The sequence below is a fragment of the Rattus norvegicus genome, chromosome 1 (assembly GCF_021556685.1).
Source record: "Rattus norvegicus strain SHRSP/BbbUtx chromosome 1, alternate assembly SHRSP_T2T, whole genome shotgun sequence".
NCBI classification, from domain to species: domain Eukaryota; kingdom Metazoa; phylum Chordata; class Mammalia; order Rodentia; family Muridae; genus Rattus; species Rattus norvegicus.
The window spans coordinates 18,451,704-18,471,124 of NC_141534.1; the positions used below are offsets into that span (position 1 = coordinate 18,451,704).

The window sequence follows — 19,421 nt, forward strand, 5'->3', positions numbered from 1 at the left end:
CTGAGAAAGGTGGAGCTAGAGAGACAGATCAGCATTTAAGACCAGGCTGCTCTCCAAGAGAACCATAATCTGACAGCCAGTCCCCACACTGTGGCCACTACCACATCTAACTCCAATCCCAGAGGCAGTGCCCCCTTCTGGCCTCTGGCACAGTCAGGTACATAGGTGGTGCACACACACCCATGCGGGCAAAACACCCATACGCATATAGTTTTTTTTAAATCTCTGAACCTATGCTTTGTAAGCTTCATTTTCAACTACAGATGTTACAGCTATGAACGCGTTCATATTATATCCTTTTTAAAAAAAAGGAATGTAATGTACAGCAAAATTGGGTGTAAATCCACTTATATTTATTAGCATGTTTTTTCTCTCTGTGTGTGTGTGTGTGTGTGTGTGTGTGTGTGTGTGTGTGTGTGAAGATTTATTTATATGTGAGTCACTGCAGCTGTCTTCAGACACACCAGAAGAGGGCATCAGACCCATTATAGATGGTCGTGAGCCACCATGTGGTTGCTGGGAATTGAACTCAGGACTTCTGGAAGAGCAATCAGTGCTCTTAACCGTTGAGTCATCTCTCCAGTCCCCAACATGTTCATTCTTAAAAAGATTTTTGGGGAACCTGGAATATAGGATACTTTCGTGAGCCGCATAAATGTTTTAGTATAATTTTTTTAAGGCTATAATATTTCAGGCTTTTCATCTGTTTGTGCATTTCTGTATTTATTTACTCTGTGTGTGTGTGTGTGTGTGTGTGTGTGTGTGTGTGTGTGTGTGTGTGTGTGAAGTCATCGAGATAGGCGCCATTGCCTTTGCCGCCAAGCCATCTCACCAGCCCTTTAACCGTGGTCCTCAACCTTCCTAAGGCTGCAGCCCTTTAATATAGTCCCTCCGGGCTGGAGAGATGGCTCAGTGGTTAAGAGCACCCGACTGCTCTTCCAGAGGTCATGAGTTCAATTCCCAGCAACCACATGGTGGCTCACAACCATCTGTAAAGAGATCCGATGCCCTCTTCTGGTGTATCTGAAGACAGCTACAGTGTACTTATATATAATAAATAAATAAATCTTAAAAAAAAAAAAAAATACAGTCCCTCCTGCCATGGCAACCCCCAACCATAAAACTATTTTTATTGCTATTCCATAACTGCGATTTTGCTATTGTTCTGAATCGTAATGTAAATATCTTAGGAGACCCCTGTGAAAGGCCATTTGATTCCCAACGGGATCACGACCCACAGGTTGAGAAACACTTGCAAAAAAGGTTTGGTTTCTTAAATTGCCTGCTACTGTGTAATCTTCTGCTTTGAAAAATAGTGCTCAGTGGAAAAAAAATTTCACATAATTCCCTTGGTGCAAAATATTCACATAATTCCAAATGCATTTCTTCAAAGCTCGCCCTTTTACGTGGCAGTAGCTGGCTTTGAATCACTAGCCCTTAAAGAGAGAAAGTTTAAAACATCATAAAACATATATGACCACAGACAGTCACATCATTCTACGTGACAAGAGTCAAGCAGAAGACAAAAGTCCAAGGTGGATGCTCCAAAAGGCTTGGACCAGCAAGCCTGAACTCTGCACTGGGAGCTTATCTCTGACTCCTTCAACAGTCCGGAAATCACCCTCAGTGCAGGGGTCTTTTTTTTCTTTTTCGTCTTTTTTTTTCCCTCTGTGCTGCACATGAAAGGACCAGGTATTTAATATTTGGCACTAACCAGACTGATGGAAAAGGAATGAGAGACAAGCCCAGCCTTGCACATTTTGCTGAGTTAAGAGGCCACTTGCTCCCGGGCCTCTCCAACTCCAGCCGGGTTCACAATCAATCATAACAATGCACAAACTCCTGCCCCAACAAGGTGTTCAAAACAAGGAATTGCTAGATACCTAGAGTGGTATCACTTGTTTTCACAAGCTAAAGGGGACATTAAGTTTGACATACAGTCATAAGTTCAAGTCTATTGTCCCAAAGTGCAAGAAAGACATAACCTTTGTATCATTACTACATTTAAAAAAAACGCTTGGTGTCTCCATTTGTTTTCAACCCCAGAATAAGGGACTGAAGTACATATTTTATATATCAAAGGAGACATGTCCTCTAGCTCCCTCAGTTCCTACTTGACATACCCTGCCCCCAACCTTGAACTTCCCAGCCTAGCAGCTGGGCTGCCCTTTCCCCAGAGGGGCTCCTTCCTATAAATCTAGACATTTTGATTCTGATTCTCTCTCTCTCTCTCTCTCTCTCTCTCTCTCTCTCTCTCTCTCTCTGTCTCTCTCTCTCTCTCTCTCTGTCTCTGTCTCTCTCTCTCTCTCTCTCTCTCTCTGTGTGTGTGTGTGTGTGTGTGTATGCATGGAGAAATAACCTATGAATGGGTATGATTCCTGGCAACATGACTTGACGAGAGTCTCCACCTCAAAGGAAACCTAGCTTTCAAGTTTAATCTCGAAGAAAAGGTAACTAGATCCTGAGTTACCAGGCTGTCCCTACCTGGGCAACTTCACAGAAAGCAGCCTGGGATACGCTATAAAATCACGTGCTATTCTACAGAGCGATGGTACCTGGGCAAGTCTGTGGTATGACTGAATGAATGCTAAGACTGGACAGAGGACCTGTACCTGATTTAGCCTCTGGATTTCGAAGAGAAACAGCTGAAAGTGGTTACTATAGTGAGCAGAAGGTTCAAGAAGGGCCAAGGCGGGGGCTGGGGATTTAGCTCAGTGGTAGAGCGCTTACCTAGGAAGCGCAAGGCCTTGGGTTCGGTCCCCAGCTCCGGAAAAAATGAACCAAAAAAAAAAGGGGGGGGGGCCAAGGCAGTGGTCCTCGCGCCTACTTCCACCCCCAGAGCACTGGGAGCTTCAACTGCATCTGCATTCCTGATGGGAGGGGAGGAAAGGACACTCTCCACCTTGAAGTTCCCTATCAACTATAACTGGTCCTGGTTGTGGGGTCCCCCGCCCACACCCAGAGCCTGACCAGGGAGGTTTAAAGTGCACAGAGCTTGTCTTTCCATTCCACGGGTTTTTCTTTCATCTCAGATTCAGCATCTTTTAGGTAACACGACTCTGATTTACAGAGCGTTTGGCTTTCTAAATAAACCCTAAGTTATGACTTTGGAGCCATTTTCTTAAAAACAAAACAAAACAAACAACAAAAAGGAAGTGCTGGAAACTAGGTATCCCACGTGGTTTGTTGTTACTTTGTTTCATTTTCCTTCATGACCTTTTCTATTTCATCTATGACGCTGATCAAATAGTACACCAGAAAGACAGCTAAAGGAACTTGGAAGAACTTAACACATTAAAAAAATGAACCAAGTCTTAACTGAAAGGGTTAATGCGGCTGCATCTATAATCGCTAGACCCCCCCCCAGTCAAGACACAGAGTAGCCCAACATGGTCAGTTAAATACCACAGGAACACGATGGCCTGCTGAGCATGGTGGCCCAATCCCAACACTCCAGGGGCCGAGTGGGAGGGTAGCCTGGACTACAGAGTCAGGACAGCCAGGGCTACACAGTGAAAACATTTGGAAAAACAAACAAAAAACATAAATGAATGAATGAATGAATGAATGAATGAATGAATGAATAAATAAATCGATCGACCGAGCATGATTTCAGTCAGATTCAAGGCTGTGGTACAAACGGTCTCTCCTGTATTAAAAAATAACAAGAGCTTTAGGTAAGGGAAAACACATGTTTTCACAAGCACCACCAAGGCAAAGCGAAGCAAGTTCACTTGGAAATGGTACTGACAAAAGGTAAGACTGCCTTCCAGAAACCTCCACCTGAGTAGGGCTTAAATCCAGGCAGATGTTCTCTGAGGATTCCCTCTGAACGGGAGCTAACAACAGTCAGGAATTTTATCAGCCCGTACCACCCTGCACTGGCACTGGCAAAAGCTACATCCAGCAGGCAGTGGCCTAAAGAAGTTAGGGAGTTTGAACAGATTGGAAACCTCTACAAAACCCTCAAAAATAAAATCCGAAATCTAAGAACCCACAGGCGAACAGATGTTCTAAATGTAAGCGGTGTGCATCTGTTTAACACACGTTGAGCACAAAGGAAGACACGGCCATAGACCTTGTCCACTCTGTAAGGCCACGGAAACGGACAGGCCTGCTCTCCTCTTTGATGCTTATATTCAGTTCCCTCATTTCTGAGCCTGCATGATGACCCTATACAAGGCATGAGTTTCACTGGGACAGACAATGGTTTGAGGCAGCAGAGAAAACCCTCAGCTTCCTAGGCAATTCCCAAATACAGCATATTCCCAGTATTGACTTGTCAGAGTTTGACTGCAATTAGGTTTCCAGAGTTTGGTCATTTACTGTCTGTCTCAGGTTTCCCACAGTGCCTGGCTTGCTTAAGACACTGCAAATGTACCTTCCAAGGTCTTAGAAAGTACCCTAAAATCTAACGTTTCTCTGAAATCCCATCTGGTCACTCACCATGACTTTTACTCCTCTGTTTTGAAGTATTTCTTTGAAGTGTGTTTGTTAATTTTCCCAGTCATTCATCCTAGGACTCTGATTCTGAGGCTGGGGTGATGGCTCAGCAGTTAAGAGTACCTGTGCTTTTCCAGAGGACCCACGACCACTTACAATTCCAGCTCTAGAGGGATCCAACACCCTCTTCCTACCTCCACAGGCATCTACCCACACACAAAGATGCACACACACACATATATAATCAATGGTTTGTTAATTGTTCACAGTTCTCGGTTCCCAGAAGTATAAATTTGTCTGTTTTCATAAATGTAGAGTTAAGATTTATGGTACTGAGCAGCACATCGCCTCGATGTTGGGTTTAGTTCAGGTCACCCACTCTGCTGCTTATTTAGAAGTTTAAAAAGGAAAAAAAAAAAAGCTGCGGCAAGAGGTTTTGAAAAAGAACAGCAAGGGATTAGTTACTCAGTAAGCATGAGTTAAGTTAGTCCAGTAGTAACGAAGACAAGAGAAATAGTTAAAGAGAATAGATGTTATTAATGGGCCAGAGACGCTTTTAAGTACTTAAACTCAATGTTCCTCAAAACACATACCTGCAACAGATACCCTCATTTCCCCATTATGCAAATGAGAATATAAAGGCAAGTGCCTGAAGGAGAGATCAAGAAAATGTCACAGCCCATCTTTAAACCTACGTAGCGCAGCCTGTGCACCCCTATATTACCATCCACACTGGACTGAAGCCAGTGTTAGCATGTTTGCCTAATTAAGAAATGGACACATGGTATTGGTGACTTAGTTAAAAAGGACTGGTTTTCTATGCTTGTATATATTTTTTTTCTGTTCATGTCTACGTAATTTGGAAGTTTGGGTTTGGCTTAGAAAACATTTATCCATCACTAAAATAGCAGATCACACGGGTCTCACTAAAGAAAGAAATTCCAGGGTCTCTATGTCCCATTAAAAACAATGCGTGTTTGAATATGATACCAATGCCCTGTCATAATCGATGGCCAAAGTACCAGGGTGAATGTCCTCTGTTTCCAGGATACAGATGCTAGCTGGGGAGTTAGGGGATAGAGGATGTCCTCAGCCTGCCTTCATTCCTGGGAGACAGGAATGAAAGGCAAAGCAGAAGAAGCCTCTAGGGCCCCTGGGAGTCCAGGTTACAAAAGCCATAGATAACAACAGATACAAACCCAGCCAAGAACCAGGAACTCTGCCAGTGAATGCTTACTTAGGATGCAAATGTGTCATTGTGTACACTGCGGTTAAAGACCCTTTCCTGTTCCTCCCTCCCACAGGAGAGTGCATACCTGCCATCCTCTAGAAAACAAAGGTGCTCTCCTGTCCAAGAACTTCGTTAGACTTTCGGGTTACTCAACTTTGGGGAATTTCCACTCGGTGGAATTTTACGATCACGATGGCCCGTTTGTTTTCCCTCCGCGGTTCGGTTCTCCTTCTGCACCCTTTTGCTTTTGGCAGGGAAGGGGTTAGTCTCAAGGACAGGAGGCTCAAGGGATCTGAATTATCCTAGGCAAGTTCTGAAGTGGGCCAGCAAGTTGTGAAAGCCAGCCTGAACTCTGAGACATGCCAAATCATGGATGTAAGGTCAGTTACAAAACTGCCTCAGGCTGCACCACGAATCGCTAGGCACAAAACTCTACAAAGATGGCCACTCCTGTAGCAAACGTCTGCTCCCTAGGCTCCGGGACAAGGCCTTGCTTACCAGCATCCTTGTGACCTAGCCTGGAACTGGCACATAACCAATGGTCACGATATAAGGAACAGAATTAGTGAAGATATCATGAGAAGAGCCAGCGTAGATGGAAAAGTCTGAGTTTTGTTTTGTTTGGAACACAGGGTTTCTTGTACTCCAGGCTGGCCTTGAGCTTGATGTGTTCACAAATGACCTTAAACTCCTGATTTCCCTGCTGCCACCTTGCCAGTGCTAGGACATCAAGAGTAGCCACCACGCCCAGTTTCACGGGGTGTTGGGGATCAAACTCAAGACTTTGTATGCATGCTAGGTCGGTACCCTACTAAAGGCGTTACAGCCTCATTCCCAGAGAGAGGATTTTCTATGTCTTCGTAGCTATTCAAAAGAAAAACACCATACACGCAACATGTTATGCATCACCACCATCCTTAGAACATGCGCTTACTCATGTTCTATAGGACTACCTTACCCAGTATTTACTGTCACAGCTAGAAAACATACAAATACTAGCAAATGAGATAGGGATTGCTACACTGGGTGATGCATGACAGCAGAATTAGCCATTGTTCACAAGAACCATATAAACTCTTATTTATCATAGCACTGTCCCTGGCATTTCCATAGGCACAGCATAACTCAGACATGAATATATGTGAAGCATCCATGGTCCTCATTTCCATTCCTTAGCAGACACAGTTCCTCTGCCTCCAACAATAATTCATATATCACCAAAGTTTACATCCCTAATAGCATTTGCATTTTATGGGCATTTACAATTATAGGAGGATTTTCACATACACTGCTCGTCTCATCTTTAGAGATATCTGGCTGAGTAATGAGGGAAGACATTAGAATCATTCTTCACTGGAAGGTGCCCACAGTACTATACAGAAAGGAAGGATTAAATAAAAAGGAATTGTGACCGGAGCTCAGAAAGTTACAGTCTCCCCCTAACTACAGACCCAGTGCTCTGGGTCCAACAGCCAAGGCCTTTTGCTGCCATAACTGAGGTCTCTTGCCAGCTTTCCTCCACATACATTTGTTCCTGAGATCTAAGTATGAACTGAGGTAAAGCAGTAAACACAAGCACTCTGCTATCACCCAGCCAAATGGTTCCAGGAAATGTAGCAAAGCTCATCAATCCAGACCCTGTTAACACAACTCATGCTGACATAAACAGAGAAAAGAAACCATAGACAAAGCAAGAAGAGAGAAGCAGAGGAGAAAGTGTGAGCATTGTAGTACTTCTCTAAACCAACAACCCAAGGAATATTAAAATAAGCCCCAGTGCCAGGGAGGACACGCAGTGAAGTCAACACGCATCTGGTTTGATTGCTGTCTTCATTTCGATATGCCAGATGCCCAGGCCAACGCATCCATTAGGGGTGATGGGAATATCTTTGCTTAAGCTGGCATAGCCATGGTCCTCAGTCAACCCAAAGCTTAAGCCATTAACACCAAGATCTGTCTAAGAGGCTGGGTAGATTAGCTTCAATTGGCAAGCTAACACAACCTGGTACCATCTAAAAAGAACCTCAGTGAGGAATGGTTCATCAGGTAAGAGCACTGGTGACCACTCTTCCAGAGGCTCTGAGATCAATCCCCAGTACCCACATGGTGGCTCAAAACCAGCCAGTTCCAAGGGGCCTCTGTGGACCCTTCAAACATATGGGATACAGACATTCATTTAGGCAACCCCCCTGCTCCCAAATAAAAACAAATACCAAAAGAAAAAGGTTTTAAGAATCTCAGTGAGGGCTCACCTAGATCAGGTGAACCTGGAAGCTTCTCTCTGGGACTCCATTGATTAAAATAGATTAGGAGGGAAAACCTGACCAGTGTAGTTGGCACTATTCCCTAGACAAGAGACCCTAGATTGTATGATGCTAGAAAATGGGAGCTGAGCCCTTCCATGTATATATGTATTTATTGGTCATGAATATGAATGTACTTCTATTCTCTACTCTGGGTTCCTGACATCTTGACCTCTGCAGCAATGGAAGACTGTGACCTGGAACTGTGAGCCAAATACATCCGATCCAACTTAAGGTGGTTTTGTCAGCCTGTTTTATCGCAATGGGAAATGAAGCGAAGATACTGGGTAACTCCTTCACTGGTACATTGTTTCTCAATCTTCCTAATGTTGGGACCCTTTAATCCAGTTCTTCATGTTGTGATGACCCCCAACCATGAAATTATCTTGTTGCTAATTTATAACTATAATTTTGCTACTGTTATGAACTGTGACATAGATACCTGATATGCAACCCCCAAAGGGGTTTCAACCCACAGCTCAAGACCTGCTGCATTAGAAAACAAGTAACTAGGCATGCAGCTGCTGCTTCTTTTCATTTTATTCATTACCCACTACCTTAAATGTTTCTGATAGCATCTCTCCATAATTTCCATGGTCTATAGCTATGCACCACAGTTAGGGAGCAGAAATGAGTGTATCAAAAATCATACAAGGGGGGCTGGGGATTTAGCTCAGTGGTAGAGTGCTTACCTAGGAAGCGCAAGGCCCTGGGTTCGGTCCCCAGCTCCGAAAAAAAGAACCAAAAAAAAAAAAAAATCATACAAGGGCTGGAGAGATGGCTCAGCGCTTAAGAGCACTGACTGCTCTTCCAGAGGTCATGAGTTCAATTCCCAGCAACCACATGGTGGCTCACAACCATCTGTAATGAGATCTGGTGCCCTCTTCTGGCCTGCAGTCACATATGCAGGCAGAGTGCTGTACATAAAATAAATAAATAAATCTTTAAAAAAAAAAATCATACGAATTCACCTAGACGTCACAGTTTTCAATATGAGTTTCCAAAGATTACGTAAGGAGTTAGCAGTTTTTGTTTCACTGTATCAATTATAATTGTTTACCATAGCTTAACTCACACTTTTGTTCTTTATTAATTCTATTATACATATGCATATAATTAATAAGTCTTAACAGGATACCTGAAAAGCAAGCAGCTATCTAACAGTTTATTTCGTATCCACATGCTATTGTCATTTTGGATTACTGTAATCAAAGACAAATGGTTAAAACTGTTTTACATTTTAAATGATTTTTAAAATGTTGCATACAAACAAAAATAACTATAAAAGATCTTTTATCTATATACATTGCCAATAGGTAAAATGATACATTTGTTCAAACAAATGTGGCTCAAATACTAACTTAGTGTGGGTTCTATTCCTTTTGTGAGCCAAGGTCTCACTATGTAGCCTTGACTGGCCTAGAACTCACTATGTAGAACAAGCTGGCCTGGGTCTCACCTGCACCTGCTGCGATTAAAAGCATGTGCCACCACACCCAGCTTTAAATACTAAATTAGAGCTCAAGTTTCTCCAGGATAGTTCATGCTGGAAAGATTGTATCAGATGTATAAATCATTAGTTTAGTGTTGGATTTACTGAGTACAGAGAATAAAACAATAAAAATAATAAACTCCTACTTTAGAGTTTAAGGGAGAATAAAGGAAGAAAATTTCCCTAACTACAAACATCTGCTCTGTAATGCACAGAAAACTGTCAGGACATACACCGTTTCTTTCCTCCAGCCCTTCATACCACCCCAGCTAAGACTCCACAACCCCTACCCCGACTCCCACCCGGTTACCTGTTGTTGCATCTGATTCCAAAGTCTTCACCTGTCATTCCCAACCTCCACTAACTCCTTGCTTCCTACCTACACATGCGCACATACACCTACATAGACATACATACACTTACACACATACACACACACACACACACACACACACACACGGGTGGGGGGGGAGGTTTACGTTCCTTCTATTGATTGTTCAAATTTAACTTAATTCCATTACAAGTGACACAGTAGCTGCCTCTCCAGTCTACTGCATTTTTGCTAATGTGCAACTAAAGTGTCTAATCGCTACATGTGTGCACAGTCACTGGACAATAAATCTTGTCTCAACCAGTTTTTCATAGGCACGACTGTGACAAGTGACTTCCCTCTCTAATCCTGTGTGTAGAATGGATACAAAAAGACTATTATGGAGATTTTAAAACATGTAACACATTTATTCAAGGTCTTACTAGGTCATAAGTCCTCTGCAAATGGCAGATCCTAATGCCGTTGTAATTACTTTGGGAAAATCTTTCTTTTCCAATAGGTAAGAGAATAAACAAGCCTAACTACAGTTGACAAAAATAAAAGCAGACCTAGTAAATTTAGAATCAAATTAGAAAAAAAAAAGAAAAAAGAAAATAACAATTGGTGAGAACATTCAAACTCCAAAGTTCTGGACAGTGTGTGAAAACTTTAAGGTTTCCCATGTCAGTCTGTGATTTGTCTCTAATTTGATCTCCCCTTAAGCCCCAAAGTATTAAATGGATATGGAATTTATCAATCCCAACAGCTCTGTTCCTCAGAGTTCAGACACTCTAGGAAGTATATTTTTATTTACAGTACCAAAAGCACAGATAATCTTGCTATCTACTGTCCCCATCTCTAGCATCTAAGATCACAGTATTACTGAAGATCAGGGGTTAATGTTCATTTACACTTCTTGCCTTTCGTCACTCACTGCTATAACCATGTCCTTGTGCCAAGATTTTTCCAAATCACTAGTGAACAGCAAAAACAAATATAGCAGTTGTGATTTAATCAGAGACTGCACTGTTGAAACAGCTAGCAAAAGTAGACACACTTAGAATAGTAAGCGGAGAGGGAAAAAAGACCACCACACAAATTCATTAATAAAGAGGCAATTAGGTCTTCTGGGGAAATTCATTTTGTAAAAGAATGCTAAGCCAAGCTATGAAATGCAAGGAAACTGTGTTTTGACATGAATAGTGTACACTGTGTCTTACATCATAATTTTTCTCTTGAGAAAACTGACAAGAATCCCTGTTCTTAAGTATGAGCAGAGAAGACGGTATAAAGAATCCCTGTGAAATGTAATACAGTCTACCTACTAACTTCCATTCATGAAATCTGAGCGGCCTACAAAGGCAATCCTTATTACAGATCTTGGAAGGAAGAGAGAACAGTAAAGCAAGAGGTTACTGGTGCTAAAGTCAGAGGGAATACTATTTCCTGTACCAACATCAAATCAAGCAAAAGAAGTTTACACGTAGCATTTCTGGTCCCTTAGGAAGTCTGTGCACCTATAAATAGTCTTTTGAGTAAGCACCAACAAGTAAGACTATTTAGCTTCCTCTTTGTCTTCTTATTTAAAAAGATTGTTTTCAAACCTGAGCGTGCATTAAAAGAATAAAAATTTATAAAGTCTCAATCGTGCAGATGTGTCTAGGATGCTAGATTGTTATCAAGTAAATGTAAATAGTAACTATACATTTTGGGATAGACAGATGGCTTAGTAGTTTAGACAGTTTGTTTCTCAGAGGACCTGGGTTCGATTCCTAGCACCCACATGACAGCTCACAACTGTCTATACCTCAAGTTCCAAGGGGTCTGATGTTCTCGTCTAACTTCCACAGGCACCAAGCAACGCATATCACACGGATATACACGCAAACGAAACACTCATACAGATAAATAAAAATAATAAATTCTTTTTTTTAATCTATAAGGAAGAATTATAAACCCAGTGAAATTTAGTTTATGTCATAATTTAACCCTTGCACAAAACTCTTACAATTCTATAATAAAGGGCATGTGGCAATCTTTTGGGGCTCACTTCTGTTTGTTCTAATGCAGTGTTTCCCACAATTAAAGGAGTCAAGCAAATCAGCTGACTAAAACTGAACTCGAATTCAGTGTGTGTAGGGCTGGGTCTGATCACAGATCACCCCATGGTCCTACGTCACGCTAAAGCTGCTGCTCTTCCACGAACCAATCAAAAGTTAGCATACCTTTCAGTAGAGGAACACAAGGACCCAAAAGCAATCAATCATGATATTTTGTCCCTCATAAGGCTTCTTCCCTGCCCTTGCCTTTGCTGCCAAATCACACCAAAGAGCTATGACCGGACTCCAGGTTCAGCAGCTGCTAGACCAGCCCGCTGCCCAACTAAAATTAGAATAATGTATATGGCCACGCCAGGAGCCGCCTTGGACAGAGCCTGGACAGTTGCTGCAGGAGCAGGATGCACTGGGAAAGCTGAACATGCAGAGGCCAATCTGGGAAGTTTCCTGTGTGCCTCTTAAGAAGTGTATTGTACAACGAGACAGGGTACTGAAACGAAACAAGTATTTCACTTCCTACCAAATTCAGTTTCTCGGTCTATAAAATAGAAAGAAAAAAGAAAAAGAATACTAAAACACGCCCGGTAGTCTTTCCAAGAATCTAAGTAGGCACTTTCTATGCCATCGTTCTGACTAAGCTTCTTCCAGCATGAGCCTTTAGCAATTAAGTTCACACTATCATTAAGATAGACGTACTTAGGCTTTCAGCTCACTCAACTAAAGAGCTGCAAACTATAATTCAACCAGAAGCCTTCCCTTTGGCTGCGTTCCTGACCCCTACTCAATGATGCCTGTAGAAGACCAGGCCAGCATCGCCCAGCTCGACAGTTTTTCTATACACGGAGCTCCGCAGTCCCCTAAGAGGAGACATGAATTACTTCACTTAAGACTACTTACTTTGCACCTAAAACAGTTGTAAATGACAAAATAAGCCACTAATAGTTTTCCTGGGTTATCAACAGACAGCAGCATGCCAAAAAAAAAAAAAAAAAAAAAAAAAAGGCTCAGACAGCAGCATGCCAAAAAAAAAAGGCTCTAAACCAGTGTTAAGTGGGGTAATGGCAGTGTTCCACAGGAGGGTCAATACAGTCCCTGCTTCCTCTGCCCCACTGTTTTCCCAGAACGTCAACAACCTGAAGCATATAAAAGTTGAGGTTTCAGACTAGGAAAACTGAGTTTTCATTGACATGAATTACTGAGGCATTAACCACAAATCAAAAGGTTTTCTTAAGAATTGAAGACTATAGACAGACACGCCTCTCATAACAGACCGTGTAGAATGTGTCTTATGAGCAGCTATGATAGTTTAAGGGTATTTCCATCTGTCATGTTTGTACGAAGTGGAGTCTGACGTTGGCACAGTTTCTCCCTTAGACTTCATACCATAAACACCCAAATGTAGCAACTTCCAAAAAGATTTCCAAAGTACTGTTGTACATGAATTATTCCACTAATCTCAAAGTATCAGTAAGCCTGGCACTCGCATCTTCTACCTCTCTTACAAAAAGGACCTCGAAGTCTCTCATGTATCAGAAACAGTCTGTGCAATTTAAAAAAAAAAATTATTCAATGGCTATGCAAGTTTGTTTGGGCTTCAAATGAAATAAAAAAAACAGTAGTCTGATTGATGTATTATTCATTAGCTTGTAATCAAATACCATTTTAAGATATATGGTGACTTGATATGCTTTGTATAATTCTTCAGTAGCTATGACAAGCAGCATGGATTCTGATGAAAAAAACAAGTCATGTTCAAAAGCAATTACAACCTTTTAAAGCAGAGAAACACCATTTGATAAAGGGACGCAAAGCAGCCACACATGACCAGCAGGGAGAGTCTGAGGGGAATGCACACAGGGAGATTTTTACATTCATAGAATAAGAAATGAATCTGTTTGGACAAAGGCAAAGGCTGGCTCCAATAAACAACTCAGAAAATAGGAATCTTTTCCCTCTTCTGAAAATTGAATAAATGATCTCATACAAGTATGGACATACACACACACACACACACATACACACACACACACACACATACACATACACATACACACACATACACACACATATACACACACATATACACACACACACATACACACACATACACACACACATACACACACAGACACACACACATACACACACACAGACACACAGACACACAGACACACATACACACACATACACACACATACACACACACATACACACACACATACACATACACACACATACACACACACATACACACACACATACACACACACACATACACATACACACACCTACACATACACATACACACACACATACACACACACACATACACATACACGCACCTACACATACACATACACACACATACACATACACACACATACACACACATATATACATATAAATACACATATGAACACATACACACACATACACATACACACACGCATACACATACACACACACAAAAACAAACACACACATAAACATACACACATATATACATACAAATACACATATGAACACATACACACACACACACATACACAGAGAGACAGCGCATTTTGTCTGTAAACTGTTTTGCTATGTCCTGCTTTTGGCCTTCAGCAGTTCCCTGTCCTCCCCTCCATGAAGAGCAAGACTAGGAAACGGAATCTGGGCAGCTTCACATTCAGCATGACCTGCTCTGTCTAAACACTGTCTCAGGCACGAACAGTCCGAGGCAGTTGACAAACATTAGTGGGAGCCAAGACACTTTCTCTACCTGGAACTTCAGCATGCAAACTTAATATTGAAGGATATGAAAATAGGTACTAGCAACCCATCAACGCTGGACATAGGAGCATGTCTCACGTGTGAGGGAGTTGCTCAGATGTGGGTAGCACACTGGTCATATGTCTGGCATTTAAGAACATATGTAAGGCAGAACCTAAAGATATTAGATGAAAACAAAAAGCTTCTGATTTCCGAATATGCGTGTGGGGCTTCAGTTGCTAGCAGCGAGGCGTGGGAGGAGTGCGCAACAGGGACAGAGAAGCAGAGGGGTTGATTTATTGATTTATTTTTCAGATTCACATTCATGAACACAAAGAGGAGAGCTGTCAGCCACACACATGCCAGTGACCAAACAGCAGCCAAACCTGCCTCTTCCCATCAGGGCAGGTCAGACACAAAATGACATCTCACAAGCTAGGAAATTCAGATATAAGGGAACCAGTGAGAGAGAGAAACAGACCTGGAATTGTCCTTATCATTACTAGGAAGTACAGTTTGGAATTTTAATGTATTTAGACACTGAAGGGTGCCAGTCAATCAAAACTAGAGAAAGAAAACCGTAAGTCTTAACACAGGCTGGCTCCGAGTAGACAGTAAGAATAAGAGAAAATTAATTTTGCACTAGAGACAAGGAGGCAGACACAAGGCAAGTGGTTCTACTCAGGTGAGTTGTAAGGTCCTTAGGGATGAGCATGATATGCCAAGACCCCATCCAAGGTAGGAGCTTCCGCAGCTTTCTCAGGCTGACTTCATACAACACAATAGTCCCTCTCTAGGCCATTGATAAGACTGCATCCAAAGGCACATGTGATTCTCTGCACTGAGAAAATGCTGAACCAGGAGCTCAGCCAATTACTTTAAAATAACAAGATCTCCCAAGCATTTTTTCCTGCAGTTAGGATACCAGGAATACTAGCAGTGACTCTCGCATAAGTATAATTTTTGAAAGATTTGCATAGCTAAGCTAAAAAGTGATCAAAGATGACTTCTGTCATAAACTCATGGTCAGAATCAATTGGGATGAAAATATATAACTGTGGAACAACTCTCTCTCTCTCTCTCTCTCTCTATCTCTCTCTCTCTCTCTCTCTCTCTCTCTCTCTCACACACACACACACACACACACACACACACACACACACCTTGCTAAACAGCCTATCGTGGCTGAGAAGAGAGTTCTAAGAGTCTAAAAGCCATAAACGCTGAAACTCTGGCACTCGGCTACCTTAATTTATGATGATTACACCCCAGATAGCCTCACATGCTCTACAGTTGACAGTACACATAAATGACTTCACTTGATCTTCATAAAAACTATGTGGAAAGGTCAGGACAGGTGTTATTATCCCCATTTTATAGATGAGAAAGCTGAGTTTCCAAGTGCGACTGGTTTTGTGGGGTTCGAGTTCCACCATAAGCTTGCTTCCACAGCGATACCAACAGTAACAGCTACAGAGCCTCGTAAATAGACCGTAGTAGCAGACTGGTTTCCCACACTCCAGTCTTCCTGGATAGCATATAGGTACAAGTATCATTTTCAGAGACTCGAGTGAAAGGTGAAAAGTATAGATAGTCTTGGCTTTAAAGTTGTTTACTCTAGAGCACTTTTACACTTTAACTGCAGACAAAAAAAGAAGGAGAAGGTTGCAAACTGAAAGTGTTAGATGTGTGATTGAGACACACAGGGATCCAATGTATATATGACATATATACATTTCCAACTACACTATCCTCCCAAATGTGTTGGTACACCTCCTACGTTAACAATCACACGGTACTGTTGGAAAGTGGTGAGCCTACCTTGGTGATCATATTCTAAAACACATATTTAGTTGAATGAAGTACTTGAAAAAAATCTAGAAAATGTCTCTCTAGCTCTTTAAAGCATGCTCATTTAAATTTCTCCAAAATTTCCTCATTTAAAATAGAGTATCAGGGGAAAAAGGCAAGGGAAAAAAAAAAAAAAAACACTTCCAATCTCTAATTCGTCCCCAGTCAACGTTTGTTAACAAATATGCCATAGAGTTTTATGACATTACAATACCAAATGATTTATGACAACCAGGAAAAAAAAAAGGAGATGTCTACAAAACCAACTTTTAATCTCTGGAGAAAGACAGAAAGGTGCGCAATCTGACTTTAAGCTCGAGAGATAAGAGACAAACATATATCCTGAAAAGCAGGAGGATGAGAGCCAGTTCTGTGGGGGCTGCATTCATTATAAACTCTCAGAAACACATCTGTACCCTGTGATGAGGCACCCTCCGTACATGGTAATTAAATGATAGATAACACTTTAAAAGAGAAAAGTTTCTCCTATGTTGAAAATATATCCATGAGCTGTTAAGACATCACTAGTCGCCGGTCCCAAATACATGTGTTTAATCATGCAACTGGTAAAGTTCAATTAACAAATAACATGCCTTCTCAAGCTAGGCTCTCCGTGGAGTGACAAACGCTGTGTAGAAATCAATACTCCCTCCAACCTGCTGCATATAATGAGGTACATCAAGCATGGTTCCAATACTAACAGCATTGTAGGGCAGAGACATACTCGGTAACGCGGAAACCAGAAAATTAAATTAAGTCGTCGGAATTCATTGCAAGAAGCTGGTGCCCTCAGCTCACCACCCCGATACATGGTCTTTCCTTTGCCTGCTGCCATTTCATAGTCTCTGCCTAGGAGGATACACTCAAGCCCCAGACTCCAAGGTCTAATTCCTAAAGGGGGAGGGGGAAGATAAACTAACGAAGGATTTACTCCGGAAAACACCCTGGTGAGTCTATTTCCAGGAAATCGGGCAATCTCAACAATGCAACTGTCAAATACAAAGTAAGTTCTGTCTTCGCATCCTGCTGCTTCAGCCAGGAGCGCGGCTGTCGCGTTTCCCGTCACCCTCCGGCCACTCTGCCTTTCCATCCACACCGGGAACCTCGGCTGCAGCGGATGCGCCCGCCAGCCTTGCTGGTTGGGTAGGTTAGCCAGAAAAGTTGTAAAGCCCTTCGGAAGGCAGAGGCTAAACCTGGGAGCCCGCTCCCCAGCGTCCACCAGGTGAAACTTCAGAGCCAGCAGAGACTCAGAAGCGAGCGACCTACTGGCAGGAAACCAAAACTGGACGGGAAAAGAACCCCACACACACATCCCCAACCCCCAGTCCGAGAGACCCGGGATCCTGGGACTTCTCTGAGCGGCTTTTCTTAGAATTCAAAGGGAAAGCCTGGAATATCGCAACGCGTCTCCCTCCCCGGGTTGTCCAGGCGAGCAGCGAACCTTCCCAGCCCAGGTCGCCTAGGCGGACTCCCGGAGGTGCGGAGCCAGCTTTGAGCTTTATGGTGGCTTCGCCCCATAAACAGGGTAAGCCTTCCGGGAACGGGCGCCCAGACCTCGCTGCCCAGGACAGCTTTGAATCTATCCTCAGAGCTACATTTCCAAACGTCGTACGGACTCCGCCAACGTGTGTATAGGCAACATGCTCCACGCTGTGCCCTGTAATCTACCCAGGAGCAACTCTGAACCCTCGGCAGAGGAGGAAGGAGCCTCCAGGAGGCACAGGGAAGTGGTTGGACAATGGTCAGGGGAGGTTATTCCCGGGACAAAAAGCACCTGGCAGAACGACCGGCTGAGGTCGGTCCCTACGTGTCCCCACAATTCTCACAAAGACTTCCCGGGGAAATTTTAAACAGTTTGGCGACAGAGAGCGACCAGCCCGCTCAGCGAGCCACAGAATCATGGTCCCGGGAGCCTTAAGTACTTTTCCTCCCTCACTTCCATAACTAAGGCTGTGCAGACTGCTCCCAAGCAATCCACAGTTCACCCAGGAAAAGCAAGGTCGCCACACGCTCCAGGCAGCACACCCTGGGCTGTCTGCGGGCCGGGCCAGCCTCGGAAACAATGGGTCAAGAACGTAAAAGTTACCTGTGCCCGGGGGCACACAGCTCTTGGCCCCGCATCCCGCCTGACGCAAACTCCCAGGACAGACCCAGCTCCAACCTGCACCCCCCACAAACCCTAAGCGGACGCCTCCTGGATCCCCGGCCCCAGCACCAGCTATCAGCCAGTCCTTTCTGCCTCTGAGTTCAAGACTGGGGACAGCCACTGGCCCAGACGACCCCCCTGACCACTCACCTGCTGAGAACTGGCCTTGGACCGACCCCAGGAGAGGCCACGGGGACAGGAGCCAGAGCGCCACAAAAGCAGGCAGCGCCGCCGCCGCCACATCCATGGCGAGTTTGGGAGAAGTTTCAAGCAGCTTTGCAAAGAGCCTCCGGGGGAATCGCGGCGAAATCCGACAGCCAGCCGCCCGCCCGGCCTCGTGGGGGGCTCGCGGGGACGCCGCGGCCACCCGCCAGCACTTTCGTCCTCGCTCAACGTCGGCCAACTACCTCGCGGGCGAAAGCGTCTCCAGCGTCGCCCGCCAGCCGCGGCCGCCGCTCTCCATGCTCGGCAGAGCCTGCTTAGGGTAGTCCAGAGTTACTTTGCTCGGGGAGGGACGGGGGCGGAGCCTGAGGTGACGTCGCCCCGCGGGCTCCGGCAGCTTCGGAGGAATGCGGGCTCCGGTGCGCGCCACCGCTGCCGCCGCCGCCTGCCAGGGAGACGCGCGCCGGCCCGGCCACGCGCCCCGCGCCGCCTTTGTTCGCCACCTGGGCTCGGTGGCCGCGCGGCTCCCCAGCGGTGAGCGGGAAAGGGGGACGTGGCGCAGCTCCCTGCCGGATCCCCAGATTCAACTCTGAGAGGCAGGAGTGTGGGAGTGTTGTAGGCGGACTACGGAGGAGGCGCCCGAGGAGAGGCGTCCTGGGGTTCTGTCCCCCA

The 19,421-nt window shown here is 44.0% G+C and overlaps 1 protein-coding gene across 24 annotated transcripts in view; it reads right to left on the reverse strand.

Annotated features, from left to right (window-relative positions):
- The window catches only part of Ptprk (protein tyrosine phosphatase, receptor type, K), a 499,334-nt gene extending 480,270 nt beyond the window's left edge, over positions 1 to 19,064 (reverse strand). For 23 of the 24 annotated variants that reach the window (XM_087567119.1, XM_087567108.1, XM_087567090.1 and 20 more), the window contains exon 1: positions 18,738 to 19,064. In XM_087567119.1, coding sequence (XP_087423245.1) covers positions 18,738 to 18,834 — 97 coding nt within the window. In that variant the 5' untranslated portion in view covers positions 18,835 to 19,064. 24 annotated transcript variants of the gene reach the window in all.
- Between the last annotated feature and the right edge of the window lie 357 nt (positions 19,065 to 19,421).